The sequence below is a fragment of the Euleptes europaea genome, chromosome 13 (assembly GCF_029931775.1).
Source record: "Euleptes europaea isolate rEulEur1 chromosome 13, rEulEur1.hap1, whole genome shotgun sequence".
NCBI classification, from domain to species: Eukaryota; Metazoa; Chordata; class Lepidosauria; order Squamata; family Sphaerodactylidae; genus Euleptes; species Euleptes europaea.
The window spans coordinates 20,138,952-20,156,744 of NC_079324.1; the positions used below are offsets into that span (position 1 = coordinate 20,138,952).

Consider the following 17,793-nt stretch of genomic DNA (forward strand, 5'->3'; position numbering starts at 1 on the left):
CCTAGCTGGAACAGTCCCTTCCTTTGTAACCCCACCAAAGTTTTGCACAGCGGAAGGAAGCCAGTTCTAATTCACTTTTTTTTTTTAATGTGAGTTTGAATTTGTTAAAACGTTATCAATAATGAGTGGTGTTTGATGCTGGGCTTTTTAGATAAGGGGGGAAATCAGGTTGAAATACTGATTAGATTGCCTTAAAAATTACGGTGTATTTGTTTATGGCATTTCTTATGCCGCTTTTCTCTGTGAAGGAGCCCTAAGGAACTCGCAGAAACATACTGAATACAATTTACCGATTCAGACAAATAATACAGTTAAACAAAATAAATGAGATCCTGGGCGGGTCCTATTGAACGAGGCTGCCTAACACAGGCCTTGGACGAAGAGCTCTTAAGCTAAGGGTGTCAAACATAAGGCCCGCGGGCCGGATCCGGCCCCTTGAGAGCTGTTATCTGGCCCACGAGCCAGCTGATAGCCCCCCCTCCCAATCTGGGCTGGCAAGGCATGGCCCTGCCCCACCAAGTGGCATTTATGTCATATCGTAATAATTGCGTTCAACACCCCAGCCTTAGGCTAAGGGCCAAGAGCTCTTTCCATACAGCTCACACCCAAGGACTCCCTGCCTCTGGCCCCACCCAGAGTTTACTATCAGCAAGGAGAAGAGAAAACTTATTTCACTGGGTTTCTTGGAGCGCATTCTGAAAATCCTGAAATTTTATCTGGAAATTTTAAAATGCAAATTTCCCCCAACTATTAAATTTACATATATAGATACGTTTTCAAAACCAAATCAGATCTTACTTCCACGGGTGTCTATTTTGCTGAAACTGTTTAACAGAGCTCCTTCCTTCTTCGGGAAAGGCTTCCAATCTGTGTCTTCAGAGCTACAATTAGTATATATACACAAGGTGTTAGATCTCTTTCCCCCTGCCCCCAGCATGGGCCCTGACCCTCCTCTCCCCAGACCCGTCCCCACCAAGGCAGGAGGCCCCCCCACCCTTGAATCCCCTGGAGGCCCCTGTTCTTCTGGCCCCCTAGCAGGCTCTCAGAAGTCCTCATCAACACAACGTTGCCACTTCCTTCCTGTGCGAGCGTGGGGCTAAGCCCATCTTCTGCAGCTTGAGGCTTGCTTGCTGGGAAAGCAGCCCTTGTGACGCGCCGGTTTCCTGTGCATTTCCTGGCCTCTGAGGTTTGGTGTGTGACAGCAGGGGTGTGTGTGTGTGTGCTCACCTTCAATCTCTGGTGCTGCTTCGCCTAGCCTGCTGGCTGACTCCCTCTGGACAGACCATCATGTTGCGCCGCAAGCCGTCCAACGCCAGCGAGAAGGACCCAACCCAAAAGAGGAAGGTGAGTGTGGGAGGCACAGAGAACATCCCCCACCCTCCCAAGACCATTACGTCTCTGCAAAGGTGGCCATGGCACCTGAGCATCACTAACCTGCGCGTGGCCTGTCAGGGCTGGCCCAACAGCACAAGCAGGCCAGGGGGTCTCTCTTGGGGCCATAATATTCTTTGCCAGCATGGCAATGTGAAAGCCGAGAGGTGCATTTGTGCCTCTCTTGCGGTGCCATACAGCTGCAGAGGGCAGTGAAATATCCTGACCTAGTGGCCCCAATTTAAACAGCTGCGTGGATTGGGGTTGCCAGCTTGATTTCTAGGATCCGTTTGCTGTAAGAACAGCTCCCGTTTTGCAAGGGAGAGAAGAGGGGGTTGCCTCAGCAACGGCCTTGTTTCTTCAATGGTATGACAGACTATTTCAACAGGGAAATCCTTCCCCAATCCTACTGCCACATCTCATCATGGGAAATGGCACCAGTTGTGACTCTGTTGCGGGGGGTGGGGAGAATGGGGCCAGCTCTCCCTGTATCTCAGGACCACAGCACGGAAACAGGGAGTAAAGGTGGGAGCCCCATGGTCCTACTCTAGAAACCAGACACGTCAACATTCCATTTTGTCTGTTTTCCCTGTGGCTCAGCGGTAGAGCATCTGCTTGGCATGCAGAAGGTCCCAGGTTCAGTCCCTGGCATGTCCAGTTAAAGGGACTAGGCAAGTAGGTGATGTGAAAGACCTCTGCCCGAGACCCGGGAGAGTCGCTGTCAGTCTGAGTAGACAATACTGACTTGGATGGGCCAAGGGTCTGATTCAGTAAAAGGCAGCTTCATGTGTTCATGTGTTCCCCAGTGGTGGGATTTCTTGTTGGAGGTTAGCTGCTCTCTCCCTCCACATCCTTGCTTCCTCCTCTTTCAAACACACTCTGAGGTCCACAAAATCACAGTGCAAAACTCCCAAGGAATGGCACCCTTTCAAGAGTTAACTGGCTTACAGAGAGCTTTGCTTTGCTAGGCAACTGTTTATTTTGTCAGCCGCATCCACCTAGCATCATCTCAGGCCACTGCCTCTGCCTCTGATGAAACAGGCTGCTGCCTGGCAGATCTCACGCTGCGTTAAACCCCTTCGGCTGAGCACGGGCAAACAGCTTTCCGGAGAACGATGGCCATTGTGCCCCGCTCCCGCTTTCGTTTTGAGTGTCCTGCTACAGGGTCGTGGTCAAATCGGCTTCGTAGGGTTTTTGTAGCGATCTGGGCCGTACCCTGGCACAGTTGAAACCAGCTTGCAGAAGTACGACCGGCGCGATAGATGAGTGCACGGCTGGGCGTGCTGGTCTGTGGTTCACCTTCTTCCAAGGAAGAGGGCATGCCCAGTTCGTGCCGGGTCATTGCAACAATCAGCTTTTGCACTGGAGTAAACGGAGAGCCATCTAGTCTTGGCATTTCAAATCGGGGGGGGGGGGTTGCTGCAAACCTCCCCCCCCTTTGCTGAATGCATTGAAGTGTGCATTCTGGTTAGCTGACATTTGCATTTTCAGACCCTGAATGCACGTAAGCTTGATGGCGTCTGCAGTTCCTCTGTTGTGAAGTGAGTGAAAATAAACCACCAGCCCAGAAACTTCCCCCACGTTTGCTGCACTCCCAGGTGTTTGAGTGTTAAGGGGTGCAGGCGCTTAGCCACTTCCTCTGCTTACTGCTGATTGTCAACTTTCAGCAACTTTAGAAAAGAAGGGCCTGAGCCACAGAAAAAAGTGTGGGGCCCAAGGATGTGGGGAAACGGCCAGGTTGACTTAGATCAGCGATCCTTCTATCGCCCAGTAGCCTCTCTCTGACAGCAGGCCGTACCAAGAGCTCTAACGCTAGGGTTGCCAAGTCCCTTTTCACCACCGGCGGGAGGTTTTTGGAGCAGAGCCTGAGGAGGGCGGGGTTTGGGAGGGGAGGGACTTCAATGCCATAGAGTCCAATTGCCAAAGCGGTCATTTTCTCTAGGTGAACTGATCTCTCGGCTGGAGATCAGTTGTAATAGCAGGAGGTCTCCAGCCAGAACCTAGAGTTTGGCAACCCTATCTAAAGCAGGTCTTAAACATGGTCATAGGGAGTTTGTGCTGGTAGAGAAAGAAACTATTGGGGCCGGCCCAAGATGATTCTGACATCAGAATTCTGACATCAGTTGGGGAGGGGCTGTGGCTCAGTGGTAGAGCATCTGCTTGGCCTGCAGAAGGTCCTAGGTTCAATCCCTGGCATCCCCAGTTAAAGGGACTAGGTGATGTGAAAGACCTCTGCCTGAGACCCTGGAGAGCCGCTGCCAATCTGAGTAGACAATACTGACTTTGATGGACCAAGGGTCTGATTCAGTAGAAGGCAGCTTCATGTGTTCGTGTGACAGCAGAGGACTTTCTTGGGACCAGGCATATCAGTGGATATAGCTGGGATACAGATGCTCCTTTCCAAAATAATTTCCATTGGCAAAATACATGGGGAGTCACAATGCTGACTACATTACGCAGGAAGGAAATATCCCCCCCCTTTGGCTCTGTCCAAATGTATCTGGAATGTTGGCCTCATGAACAGCAGGATCAGGGAGGCATTTGCTCCCTCGCTGCACCAACTCATGGTTCTTTAGAGAGGCCATTTTTCCAGTTAATAAATGAGACATGCGTCACATTCTGAAGATATGAACTCGGAGTCATGGACGTCCATGGTGGAGAAAAGGTGGTTGTCCTTTAAGGTGCCCCTTGGACTCCTGTTTTAGTTTGTCCTGGTTCTGGTCAATCCTAGCCTACTTTTTAACCCATCCCTCAAGAGGAGAAGGGGTACTCTGGCTCACAGTGTGCCCTGCTTTGTACACACCTATAGGGGTCCCATGTTCCACCCCTGGCATCTCCACTTAAAGGACCTTCCTCTGCCTGACACTGTAAAGAACCAAAGTAGGCAAGATGGAAGCAGGCTGCTTAATCCATTCATCCTTTGCAATGACCTCTGGGTGGCCTCATTCTTTCCTACTTACCCATCGATCTCTTGCTCCTTCTGCCCAGCTCTGTCTGCAGCGGTCCAGCAGTTTCAAGGACTTTGCCAAGACCAAGCCGAGCTCGCCCATTACTAGCGAGAAGGAGTTCAGCCTGGAGGAGGAGGTGAGTCTCCCAGCTCATAGAATCATAGAGTTGGAAGGAGCCATACAGGCCATCTAGCCCAACCCCCTGCTCAATGCAGGATCAGCCTAGAGCATCCCTGACAAGTGCTTGTCCAGCCTCTGCTTAGACTGCCAGTGAGAGGGAGTTCACCACCTCTCTAGGTAGCTGATTCCACTGTCGAACAACTCTTACTGTAAAAAATTTTTTCCCTAATATCCAGCAATAAATTCCCACCCCCCTAATATCCAGCTCTACCCAGCCTTGGCGAGCTCAGCCACCCATCTCTTGCTTGACTGCTTCTCCCTAGCATCCACCACATGATCCCACGGCTAGCTTCTTGCTTTTTTAACTCAGGGCTTTTGTCACTCCTTCCTCTTGTGTACTTCTCCCTATACACCTAGATGCTGTCATTTGAATAGTCTGCAGACCAAGCGATGGCGGTTGGTTCCAATTATCCCTCTTCGCTGATCGGCACCCTGAACCAAAACAATATCTGTTCTCCATTCTCTGGTGCATACATGCTCCATCAAGGGGGCCATGGCCTGACCTACATCTTTCTGAAACCCCAGTGGAAAAGAGAGTCTAGTCGTACCTTAAAGACTAACAAAATTTCTGCAGGGTATGAACTTTCATGAGTAACAGCTCACTTCCTCAGATATAGCTAGAATGTGAATCCATCTATCCTTAAGTAGAGAAGAGTGAATTCATACACCCAATGGCAACAGCGTGTATATGTCAATACCAGGCAAACAACATTAGTAGGCATGATTGGATCAAGTGTGGTATGCAGAGGGGTAGTAGGTGTGGAGAAATCAGCATTGGTAACGAGACAGGAATCCCAGGTCCCTTTTCAGTCCAGGAGAATGCATGGTCTTGAGCTTCATTATTACTTGTAATAATACCCTGCCAGAAATTTTGTTACTCTTTAAGGTGCTACTGGACTCTTGCTCTTTTCTACTGCTACCGACAGACTAACATGGCTACCCACTGAAATCCCACAGCTGGTCAGAATGGCAGCTGCCTTCATTTGATGTCGGATATCTATATGGAAGGGTCCAGGCCAGGAAAGGACCAATTAGACCTAGCATTAATCTCCCACTACCCTCCCTGAATAAGCAAGGCCCCCCCCCCTTTGCCACAAACCTGGCTACTCCTAAACCAATTGCCTCTCTGCTCAGATCTCAGAAGGCAGCCCTACAAACGCTCTGCCCAGTCCAGATGACACCGGGCGAAGCAGCAGCTTGAAGCTGGGCAGGAGGTGGAAAGCTGCCATCTCCCGCACCATGAACCGGAAGACTGGCAAGGCAGCGGCCAAAGCCCTGGCTGAACAGGTGAGCGGTGAAGCTCAGCTGGGGGAAAATCCTCTGGCCAGCTGTGGCCTGTCTTGTAAAGCACCACAAACACCAGGGTCTCCAAAGACAGCTGGCGCCAGGCCACCAGTCCTTAAATACAGGCTGTGGGAAACGATGCCTTGAGGAGCTCAGGGGAAGCCATAACTTTGCCAAGGTCGTAGGTTCAGTCCCCTCCTCCCTAGTGCTTCTGGGAAAGGTTGGGAAGAATCATTGGCTTTGTCCTGGAAAACTGCTTCAGTGCTAGGCTGCATTTGAAAAATAAAGCAATTGAGGCAATTTCTGGGATAAAAGTGTGTCCTCCGGACTTTGCAAGGAGGAAGCCAGCTGTGATGCCGTGGGAGGTCAGGAATGGCTCCTGAACGTCAGGACAAGCCGCCCAGCCTGAGTTCTCTGCTTTTGAGTAAAGGGGCTTGAATGGTAGGAATGTCACCCTTTTCCAGGGGGAGGCTGAGGAGGAGACAGCTGCGTCTCTCCTGAACAGTCCTATGGAGAAAGAAGCCCTCGTCTTCCCGGAACCAACAGAGCTTCACTCCCCCAGCAGTCCTCGGAGCCTGAGCGGTGAGTGGGGCAGGGCCCAAAAATTCGGTTCAAGGATGGTAAGAAATGGCACAGTTGTTCCCAACCCAGCATAAAAGGTATATAGAGCTGGCTTCTGAGGTTATGCTACTTCAGACTAGGGGTGTTTGTGTGTCAGAGGGGATCGCATACTTTTTTAAAAAGTACAGCACATGGGAATGCAAGCGTGCCAGGGGAAAGAATTCAAGCAGGTGTGACATGCCAGCTTTCTGTGAGCAAGGCATTTTTTTGTACGGAGGAGCGTTTCATCACGTGAGCCGCTTACCTGCAGACTAAAGTGGTCCAGGTTAGACACAGTTTTATCAGAACACTGCGAGAACCAGACCTCTTTGTTCAATATTAGAGGGCCTTTCTGGAAGAGAGAATTTGGAGCACAGAAACAAATGCCCATATTTGTGTGTTGTGGGTTTACCCTATTTTGCCCCACCCAGACTTCTCTGGAGCCAAACAGCCCCTACTCTCAGTGCTTGGCATGCAGAAGGTCCCAGGTTCAATCTCCGGCATCGCCAGTTAAAGGGGCTAGGCAGGTAGGTGATGTGAAAGACCCCTGCCTGAGACCCTGGAGAGCCGCTGCTGGTCTGAGTAGACAACACTGACTTTGATGGGCCAAGGGTCTGATTCAGTATCAGGCAGCTTCATGTGTTCATCCACCTCTATGAGCGTCAAACATGCATTTTGAGGCAGAAGGCTTCCCCAGGCTCCGCTTCTTGCTGGTAGGAGCAAGAGCCGCCTTCGCCTGTCCTCTGCTGCTGGGACCTGCCTCTGGGCGGGTCAGCTCAGCCTTGCTAGACAAATCATGTCTTCCCTGCCTCACTCCCCTCCCCCCACACATTGCCCTGCAGCCTGCTTTGCTTCCAGAACATGCAGGGTCAGTGGCTGCAGGGCCCCTGCTCTATTGAACGACAGGAAGGCTCCAGCAGAGATCTCCTGTCCCTCCTTTTGGCTTTTGCGCTGAAGATCCCAGTTCTTTGGAGGGGGAAGCCCTCAAAGGGCAGGAGTACAGGCCACGAGCAAAAAGGTAGATTTTGCACGCCTCGTTGGAGAGGTTTCTCTGATTTGGTCAGATTGAATGGAGAAACGGCAGGGGATTTCCCCCTCCCTTTCTTTCGCTGTGATGTGTGACTATATTACACGTCGCTTCTTAGTACCTCCTTGCGCAGCTGGCTATCTGCTCGCACAGCGCACCTCTGATCCAGACACGCGATCCTTTTTGCCTTCTTTCGCGGTCATGAGTCTGAGGACTGGCAGGTGGATCCCTCCAGCGGGATAGCAGGCGTGACCGTTTCAGTGCGAGAACATGTGCAGCCTGTGTTTGTCCCCAGCAAGCAATTAATTCAGTAGCGTGAACGGCATCAGGGAGAAAGCCATTTTCCTTTTATAAAAAGAGGACGATGTTTTTGCCTTTAAAGATGCAGACTTGAAAATATGGGGTGTGTGTGTTGATATCTGGTGAGATCTCAGTGGGGGTAAGGGGGCTCTTGCCCTAGGCAAAAAAAGCAAGAGGAAGGAATGGAGACTGTTACTATCTATTCCATCTCCCCTTCACACAATCTGTTACAAGGCAGGAGCCTGAACCATGCCCACCCACCCTACCCTGCTTTCTTTTTCCTGGCTTGAGCAGTCCTCCTTCTCCTCTTCTAGTAGGCAGCGAATTGTTTGACCCCAAACTGATGGGAAACAGCAGCAGCAGGAAGAAGACGGAAGAGGACAGCCCCACACCATACAGCGGCCCTTTCTGTGGCAAAGCCAGAGTTCACACGGACTTTATCCCCAGCCCCTACGACAAAGACTCGCTGAAACTTCAGGTGGGTAACTGTCCTGTCTTGAACACAAGAAAAGCCATGCTGGATCAGACCAAGGCCCATCAAGTTCAGCCGTCTGTTCACACAGCGGCCAACCGGAAGCCACAAACTACTGCAGCAGCAACATCCTGCCTGTTTTCCACAACACCTAGTATAAAAGGCATGCTCCTCTGATACTGGAGAAAATAGATATGCATCATGACTAGGATTCATTTTGACTAGTAGTCATGGATAGCCCTTTTCTCCATGAACGTGTCCGCTCCACTCTTAAAGCCTTCCAAGTTGGCAGCCATCACCACATCCTGGGGCAGGGAGTTCCACAATTTCACAATGCGTTCTGTGAAGAAATACTTCCTTTTACATGTTTTGAATCTGTCACCCTCCAGCTTTCAGCAGATGACCCCGCATTCTGATATTATGAGAGAGGGAGAAAAGCTTCTCCCTGTCCACTCTCTCCATACCATGCGTAATTTTATAGACCTCTATTATTTCTCCCCTTAACTGCCTTGCATTTCTACTACTGGCCGCCAGGGGTCCGACTCTTTCAAACATTGTGATCTCTTTAAAACCGAAATATTCATTAGCATTTCTTAAGGACAAGGAGTCCTCCTGCGGGGACTGCCAGCACCCAGAGGCTGAAACATGTTGATTCTCTTGCTCAAAGACGGGGGGACTAAAGCAAGTAAACCCAAGCCCCCCCCCCCAAGACATGCAATTTAGTTCCGCTTCACCCCCTCCCCAACAGCACTGTCATCCGCAATAATTCTATTTGAAGATTTAACTGCTGCCGGGGAGGAAGGGGGTAACTTAGCTCAGCTCTTATTTTCTTCCTCCACCCCTTTTAATAATGATGCCCTCAAGACATCCCCTGGCTTGCTGGGCCCAGTAGACTCCGCTACCCAGGGCAGTAACAACGTCCCTTTGTTAAGCTCTCTGGGTGCCCCCCCCCCATGCCATCCCTCCAGCACAATGGCTTAGAAGCCCTGCTGTTTCCAATTTTTTTAATTGCCCATGCTCTTTGCGGGTCACCATTGTTCCTTCCAATATTTGCGTAGCCCTGCTTTCCTGACTGCCCAAGAGCAGGAGGGACTGGATCCAGCTTTGTGGCTTCGGTTCATACAGGCAGCTGACTTCTGCTAGAGCTGCTGGAGAAGCCTGCCTGTTATTACTTAGGCATGGGAATGTTTGCCTGCTCCATGATTCGGAGTCCTAACAAGCAGGGGAGGGAGCAAGCCGGCCCCTCCTCTCCAGCCTTTTGGCCCTGCCCTACCCTGTCCAGAACATGAAATGCCTGCAGGTCACAACTGGGCTGCCTAGAACATCAGGGAGAAGCTAATAAACACCCAGCTCAGACTTTCCTTAGTCTCACTGTACCAATACGGAGTTGACTGCAAGGAAGAGCGTAGGGTTGCCTACCCTCCAGGTACTAGCTGGAGATCTCCTGCTATTACAACTGATCTCCAGCCGATAGAGATCAGATCACCTGGAGAAAATGGTCGCTTTGGCAATTGGACTCTGTGGCACTGAAGTCCCTCCCCCCCAACCCCTCCCTCCTCAGTCTCCGCCTAAAAAACCTCCCGCTAGTGGCGGAGAGGGACCTGGCAACCCTAGAGCGGAGGGAGATAATCTATTAAAAAACCGACCCAGCCTCTCCTTAGTAGGGTTGGCAGGTCCCTCTTCGCCATTGGCGGGAGATTTTTGGGGCAAAGCCTGAGGAGGGCGGAGTTTGGGAGGGGAGGGACTTCAATGCCATAGAGTCCAATTGCCAAAGTGGCCATTTTCTCCAGGGGAACTGATCTCCATCAGCTGGAGATCAGTTGTAATAGCAGATCTCCAGCGAGTACCTGGAGGTTGGCAACCCTAAGCCTCACTGTGTCCAAAAGGACTTGAGTGCGAGGCAGAGCAGAGGGGATGCTATTGAAAGGTGTTGCTTTTCATTTTGCGTAGAAAGGGGATGTCATCCGCATCATTGCCAAGCCCCCCGTAGGCACATGGACGGGCCTCCTGAACAACAAGATGGGCTCTTTCAAGTTCATTTACGTGGATGTGATCCCGGATGATCCCGTGCCGGTTCTGAGGAGCTATTCACGAAGCAGAAGCAAGAGGCCTAAACCCAAGACCCTGGAGGAACTGTTGGAGCGCATGAACCTGCAGGTGAGAGGATTGCCTCACTCGTCTGAGACACGTGTTTATGAGCACACAAATCCAGTGAGGCTGCCACTGTGACTCAAGCAGTAGAAAAGAGCAAGAGTCCAGTAGCACCTTAAAGACTAACAAAATTTCTGGTGGGGTACGAGCTTTCGTGAGTCACAGCTCACTTCTTCAGGTACAGCTAGAATGTGAGTCCACTTATCCTTAAGTAGAAAAGAGTGACTTCAAACACCCAATGGCAATAGCATGTAAATATCAATAGCAGGTAAATGATATTAGCAGGCAGGATTGGATTAGGTGTGATATGCAAGAGGGGTAGTGTGTGTGTGTAAAGTGCCTTCAAGTCGCAGCCGACTTATGGCAACCCCTTTTTGTGGTTTTCATGGCAAGAGACTAACAGAGGTGGTTTGCCAGTGCCTTCCTCTGCACAGCAACCCTGGTATTCTTTGGTGGTCTTCCATCCAAATACTAACCAGGGCTGACCCTGCTTAGCTTCTGAGATCTGACGAGATCAGGCTAGCCTGGGCCATCCAGGTCAGGGCAGAGGGGTAGTAGGCATGGAGAAATCAGCATTGGTAATGAAACATGAATCCCAGGTCTCTATTCAATCCAGAAGAATGCACTGTCTTGAGCTTCATTATTCCTTGTAACTCAGCAGTCTCTCTTCCTCCCTTTGAAAGAGAACTGCTACTTTTAAATCAGCAACTGAATGTCCTGGAAGGTTAAAATGTCTCCCTACTGGTTTTTGAATGTTGTGGTTTCTAATGTCAAGGGGACTTATGTCCCTTTAAACTTTGTTGCAAGAACTGGCCTGTTTATGCAGTGGAGAGGGTGGCAGGGCATTGCTGGCATGTGATGGCATAAATCACATTAGAAGATGAGCAGGAGTATGAACCTGAGATAGTATGGCTGACATTGATGGGCCCAGTGATGGTGTTGCTAGGATCTATATGAGAGCAAAGTTTGCACTGTAACTCCATGAAAAGGACATTGCTGCCTTCCCCTCATGCTGCCCCCTAACACTGGGATTCAGAGGTTTGCAGCCTCTGTTTAATCCCCCTGGTTGATCAGCCACTGACGGATCTACTCTCCATGAATATGTCCAATCCCGTTTTAAAACCCATCTGTGCGTCTGGTCCTGACTACATCCACTGGCAGCAAATTCTGCAATTAATTGTTGAGTAAAGTACCTCCTTTTCTCCATCCCAAAGCTATTCGCCATCAACTTAATTGGGCATCCCCAGTGTTATGGGAAGAGACCAGTAGCCCATCGTATTTTACAGTGTGTGCACTATATTTTGCCTTCCTTGTAATCTGCAAAAAGGGAACTTGAGCAGTGCCCCGTAGAGCACATGTGAGCTCCAGTCATTGCTGACGTGTGGAAGGTTCCTTTCTGAGCATGGCAGAAAGAGGAAGTGTGAGTACACTGTTGTAGCTGCTTTGCAATTCATAAGCAGCAACGCCTTCTTCAGAGAGGCTCTGGAAACAATATTCTAAATCTCATCACATTGTTCCCCTTTAAGACTCAAGACTACCCCTCTGCATATCACACCTAATCTAATCACGCCTGCTAATGTCATTTACTTGCTTTTTACATTTACATTGCCATTGTCTCTACTTAAGGATAGTTGGAATCACATTCTAGCTGTATCAGAAGAAGTGAGCTGTGGCTCAGGAAAGCTCATACCCTGCCAGAAATAATGTTAGTCTTTAAGGTGCTACTGAACTCCTACTCTTTTCCTACGACTGGCTTTTATGTTCTCCATTAAGTGCCTAGTTCAGAAACTCTCCATTTCTGTATAAACAGGAGTTCCCCTTTGGGTCTTTAGAGGGCGCACAAACTCACTGACTGAGTCCCCTCGGCCCAACAGCTGGAAAACCTTGAAAAACTGGCAGGACTGGGTTCTTCAGCCTGCCCTCTGCTGCATCGCTCTCACCTCCCCTTAACTTACAACAGGCACACGCATAGCCCCACCATTTCTACTTAGCTTGCTTCTGCATGGAACTCCCTCCCCTGCCGCGGTTTTCAATCAGGTTGCGACACGAAACCATCCTGGAGCCATCTGCTTGCCGGGTTTTCCCCAGCTCTGCCTGCAGTTTCTCTAACCTGTTTTGGTACTGCCTTTCCTGTAAAGATCAAACCTAAAATGGGTTTGGGAAAGTAGTGAAAAGGAATGTGTGAATTGCTGTGCCTCCTCACACTCATTCAGTACCATCTCCAGTTGTTAACTGCCATCCTCCAGTAAATGTACTGCTACGTGTCCTAACACCGCAATACTATCATGATATTCTAACTACCATTTTTTAAAAGAGGCAAAAAGCACACCAGGAGGTTTTTTTGAGGGGAGGGAAGAGAATGGCAGGCACAAGAAGAGCACAGAGGAAAGCCCTATAGATAGGGTTGCCAACCTCCAGGTAGTAGCAGGAAATCTCCTGCTAATTCAACTGATCTCCAGCCGATAGAAATCAGTTCACCTGGAGAAAATGTCTGCTTTGGCAATTGGACTCTATAGCATTGAAGTCCCTCCCCCCTCCAAACCCAGCCTTCCTCAGGCTCCACCCCAAAAACCTCCCACCAGTTACGAAGAGGGACCTGGCAACCCTACCTATGGATCCATTGCCTTTACATTCACAGCAGCAATCAGAGCAAAATGGGAAATCATACCCATGCAAAAGCAACCCTAGTGTAGCATTTAAAGCCTTCTAGGCAGGCTTTTTACATGGTCAAGATTCTCCCCAAGCTCAGTAAGGATGGGGTGGTAACAGCAGCGACAACTGCAGTTCTGAGGTCCAATAACACGTGTGCGGGTCTCTCCCCTCCCTTCCCCAGGAGCATGCCTCCACATTGCTGTTGAATGGCTACCAGACCCTGGAGGACTTCAAGGAGTTGCAGGAGACTGACCTAAATGAGCTGAACATCACCGACCCCCAGCACCGCGCCAAACTACTTACGGCAGCAGACCTGCTGCTCGATTATGATAGTAAGCATCCCCAGAGCTCGGTTCTCTCTCTGACTGTAGGGCTCCCCGTGCTACAAGGACTAATCGCTTAAGGAGAGGGTGTGGCGGGCAGCTCCGGCTGGCGGCATGCAGCAAAAGCAGCAGGGATCTGCCCTCCTTCACAGTGGCTGTAAGCCACGGCTTCTTAGGCCAGGGCAGGCTGACAACTGTGGGGAGGAAGCGTATAAGATAGCTACCCAATCCAGACTAGCACCTGCCATCCCTACCAGCTACAGCTCCGAGAACATTCACTCTTTTCTGTAATTTCTCTCCCCGCCACAGCCAGCAGTGACGCTGAAGAAGAGGGAGGGAACTCAGAGCCTCAACTGGCGCCAGAAGAGCCAAAGGGGGACATCCCTTGGGATTCCGGTTGTTTTGAAGGGGCGGAGACACTGGACAGCATGCAGGAGGACTCCAAGTTACAGGAAGGACTGCGGCCTCTCTCGTTGGCCGGGTCATCCTGAGAGAAGCCCCTCCCTCAGGCCCCCCTGCGCCTTGAAGCCAGAAGTTCCACTGCAAGAACAAATCACAACCTTCCTCTTTGGACAAGCAAAACCCTCTAGCCAGACATTCCTGCCACCAGGCCCCGCCCTGGAGTGGGGTTCCCTCCCCCATTTAAACAGGCTGTGCTTCACACATTTTTGCAAGCTATGGACGTAAGCTACCTGCAACCCAGAAAGTGATAAGGGGGCTACTGAATAATGTGCGATTGAATCAAAGAGGGCCAACACTGTCTTCACGTACCCCTTCTTGATTTGAAAAATATCTCCTGACTTTCCCCCTTGTGGGGTAGTGGTGGCTGCAGCTTCAATCCACGGAGGAGCAGCAGGCACTCCAGAGCCACGCTCATCACAGAAGGAACTTCTGGATGCAACCTCTGCGGCTCCACCCCTTCCCCCTCGCTTGGAAAGACGGCCCCTGGGTTGAAAGCAGCAGCAGCAGCCAGCCCTGACTGTGGAAAAGAGAAGAGGATGGATATTTTGCTTCTTTTGTCTTTGACCATATCAGACTTGTTAATAAACACCTGGATGCTAGCAGTAGTAGGGCAAAGTAAGGGTCACTGCCAGGCAGGTACGACTCCCAGAGTATCGCTGGGATGGAGTAGACTGTACCTTCACAGGGTTGTACTGCAAGAGCAGCTTGACTCTGATGACCATGATTCCGTCTGTGGCCCAGGACTCTCAATAAAACACATCTTGCTGCCTAGCAAAGCATTCACTTCACATCTTAAGCTCAAATCATGACACCTTTTGGGAAGAGCAAGGCTCTAGAGAAACAAGGCATGATGACTTCTTAACAGCCAGCTTGGTGTAGTGGTTAAGAACGGTGGACTCTAATCTGGTGAACAGGGTTGGTTTCCCCACTCCTCCACATGAAGCCTTCTGGGTGAACTTGGGCTAGTCACCGGTCACTCCGATCTCTCTCAGCCCCACCTACCTCATAGAATAGAATCATAAGTTGGAAGGGACCACCAGGGTCATCTAGTCTAACCCCCTGCACAATGCAGGAAACTCACAACTGCCTCCCCCACACACACCCAGTGACCCCTAATCCATGCCTAAAAGATGGCCAAGATGCCCTCCCTCCCATGAACTGCCCAAGGTCATAGGTGTCTGTTGTGGGGAGGGGAAGGGAAGGTAATTGTAAGCCGCTTTGATACTCCTTAAAGGTAGAGAAAAGCAGGGTATAAAAACCAGATCTTCTTCTTCATAATGTTAAGACAACTCATGCTTGTAGCCCATCGCCTCAACCTCTGCTCCAGTTGGTCTAGGGCAGGGGTTGGCAAACTCATTAGTCAAAAGAGCCAAATATCAACAGTACAACGATTGAGATTTCTTTTGAGAGCCAAATTTCTTAAACTTAAACTATATAGGTAGGTACACTGTTTATTAACTTAATAAACTTTAATTAAAGTTTTAAGTCTTAATTAAACTATAGGTACACTGAATAAAACTTGATGTCATACTTAATAGTGATCTTATTTATTGATAAAAATTAAATTGTAAGTCCCTGCCATTTCCCCCTCCCTGTCCGGAGTCCTCGACTGGAGGCCTGGTCTACTGCCATAAAAGCCTATTGGTAGACCTGGCCTCCGGCTGAGTCCCATTGGGAGGCCAGGTCTACCCATTGGCTTTCTTGGCAGTAGACCTGGCCTCCAGAGGCCCATAGAAGCCAATTGGTGGACCTGGCCTCTGAAGGGGGACTTTTTCCCCTCCTCGGAGTCCAGGTCTACCGCCAAGAAAGCCAGTGGGTAGACATGGCCTCTGAGGAAGGAAAAAAGTAAGTAAGGTATCCATAAAATTAAATCATGACAATGACTGACAAACACTTAATGTGAACAATGTGAGCAGACTTCTAGATTCACAGATGCAGTAAACACATGAGAACATAAGAAAGGCCGTGCTGGATCAGACCAAGGCCCTTCAAGTCCAGCAATCTGTTCCCACAGTGGCCAACCAGGTGCCTCCAGGAAGCCCACCAGCAAGACCAGTGCAGCATCATTGTCCTGCCTACGTTCCATAGCACCTGATATAATAGGCCTGCTCCTCTGATCCTGGAGAGAATAGGCATGAATCATGACTAGTATCCATTTTGATTAGTAGCCATGGCTAGCCCTCTCCTCCATGAACAGGTCCACTCCCCTCTTAAAGCCCTCCAAGTTGGAAGCCATCACGACCTCCTGGGGCAGGGAGTCCCACCATTTAACCAAGCATTGTGTGAAGAAATACTTCCTTTTATCAGTTTTGAATCTCCCACCCTCCAGCTTCAGCAGACGGCCCCGAGTTGTAGCATTGTGTGTGTCCCGGGTCAGGGGCCCCACCCCACGCCCCGGGGCTTTCCCACCACCCTCCACTTACCAGACAAGCCCCTGCGCTGGCTCCAAAGTGTGCCTCTTCCCAGCTTACAGGGACCCGCAGGCCCAGAAGACGACGGGGGAACGGAGTCGGCGCTGCAGAAGACGGGGCGCGCAGCCCAGCGCCGCTGCCGGGCCGCCAAAGGAAGCCCCCCACCCAACAGCTGATAGGCGGGCGGGCCCGGGCCAGGAACCGCCAGCCACCCGCCCAGCAATCGCACGGCTAGAGGGGAGGCTTTAGCCTCCCAACCATTGAGGGCAAGGGAAAGGGGGACCGGACCATTCTCCACGGCGGGGGGGGGGGGGGAGAGAGAGCGCCCACTCTCCTGCTCTCTCTCTCAGGCGCGCCGGCTCCGCAGCCCGGCTGCTGGCGCGAGCGGGCGCAAGAGCAGGGGCTCCGAACCAAGTTCGGAGAGCCGCACTCAAGGGGCCAAAGAGCCGCATGCGGCTCTCGAGCCGCAGTTTGCTGACCCCTGGTCTAGGGGCCTCCTCAGAAGTCCGGCTTTGGAGAGCAGAAAAACCAGGGGTTCTCCAAGCAGGGCTTGAGAATTCCAGCTGGGAGCATGAGAAGCCAACAATGTAACACAGCTAACAGACCACATTATGGCCGCTTGCTCACGTTAGAAGAAGGAAGTAGTAATGTTGGTTTTTATACGGCAACTTTCTCTACCACTTAAGGAAGAATCAAACCGGCTTACAATTGCCTTCCCTTCCCCTCCCCACAACAGACACCCTGTGAGGTAGGTGGGGCTGAGAGAGCTCTAAGAGAGCTGTGACTAACCTTAGGTCACCCAGCTGGCCTTATGTGTAGGAGTAGGGAAACCAACCCAGTTCACCACATTAGCCTCCACCGCTCACGTGGAGGAGTAGGGAATCAAACCCGGTTCTCAGATCAGAGTCTGCCGCTCCAAACCACCGCTCTTAACCACTACACCATGCTGGCTCTCTTAAGCAAGGCCAGGGCCCTGCCAAACCTATCAGTTCTGTCAAGCAGCTTTCCTTGTTTTCTTGAGAGCAGCACTAGAAGTTAATGCTCAATTGAGGCTGCTCTACACCACAAACCCCAGCATGAATTGAAAGCAGGAAATCCAAATGGATAGAGCCAATGCAGTCCAACCTGGTATCCCCCCCCCCCAAAAAAAGCACACGTACAATACTCTAAACAAATTCCAAAGCCTTCATTGAGATCACAGGAACACACTGAAGCCTCAAGGCAGCCGGGAACCACCCTGCTCCCTGCAGCAATCTGACATAGTAGATTAAAAAATATACCCCAAAACAAGACTGTTGCAACACTGGTGAGATCTGGTCAATAACAGGGGAGGTTGGCGGAAGTCTCTGCCCTTGACTCAGGAAGGAGAGCAGCGTAACAGCTGAGGAACACTGCTGGATGCGCATCTGCCTGCTCCCGGCTCTCAGCATGTGCAGCAGGCAAGATGATGTCACATAGACCCCACTCTGTGGTAAACCCAGCAGTTCCACATCAACAGCAGGGGGCATGCTGGAAACGCTCTCTGATCCTTCCTCCACAAAGAGAGGACTAAAGAAGAGAAACACTGTGGGAGGCTTGAGGGCAGGGGGGGCGGGTCTGAAGCATCCCTTGG

General features: G+C 50.8%; 1 protein-coding gene across 1 annotated transcript; it reads left to right on the forward strand.

Moving 5' to 3' along the window:
* Positions 1 to 1,287: 1,287 nt before the first annotated feature.
* Positions 1,288 to 13,799, forward strand: SASH3 (SAM and SH3 domain containing 3). The gene is made up of 8 exons (XM_056859264.1): positions 1,288 to 1,344; positions 4,360 to 4,455; positions 5,634 to 5,786; positions 6,248 to 6,365; positions 8,028 to 8,188; positions 10,133 to 10,339; positions 13,167 to 13,317; positions 13,618 to 13,799. The coding sequence occupies exons 1-8, from the start codon at positions 1,288 to 1,290 to the stop codon at positions 13,797 to 13,799; spliced, it is 1,125 nt and encodes a 374-aa protein (XP_056715242.1).
* Positions 13,800 to 17,793: the final 3,994 nt, after the last annotated feature.

Bases quoted from the DNA above. Each gene is read 5' to 3' on its own strand.
- SASH3 (XM_056859264.1), top strand. From the start codon at position 1,288: ATGTTGCGCCGCAAGCCGTCCAACGCCAGCGAGAAGGACCCAACCCAA. The intron at 1,345-4,359 runs GTGAGTGTGGGA...CCTTCTGCCCAG, and splicing joins ACCCAACCCAAAAGAGGAAG to CTCTGTCTGCAGCGGTCCAG. The intron at 5,787-6,247 runs GTGAGCGGTGAA...ACCCTTTTCCAG, and splicing joins CCAAAGCCCTGGCTGAACAG to GGGGAGGCTGAGGAGGAGAC.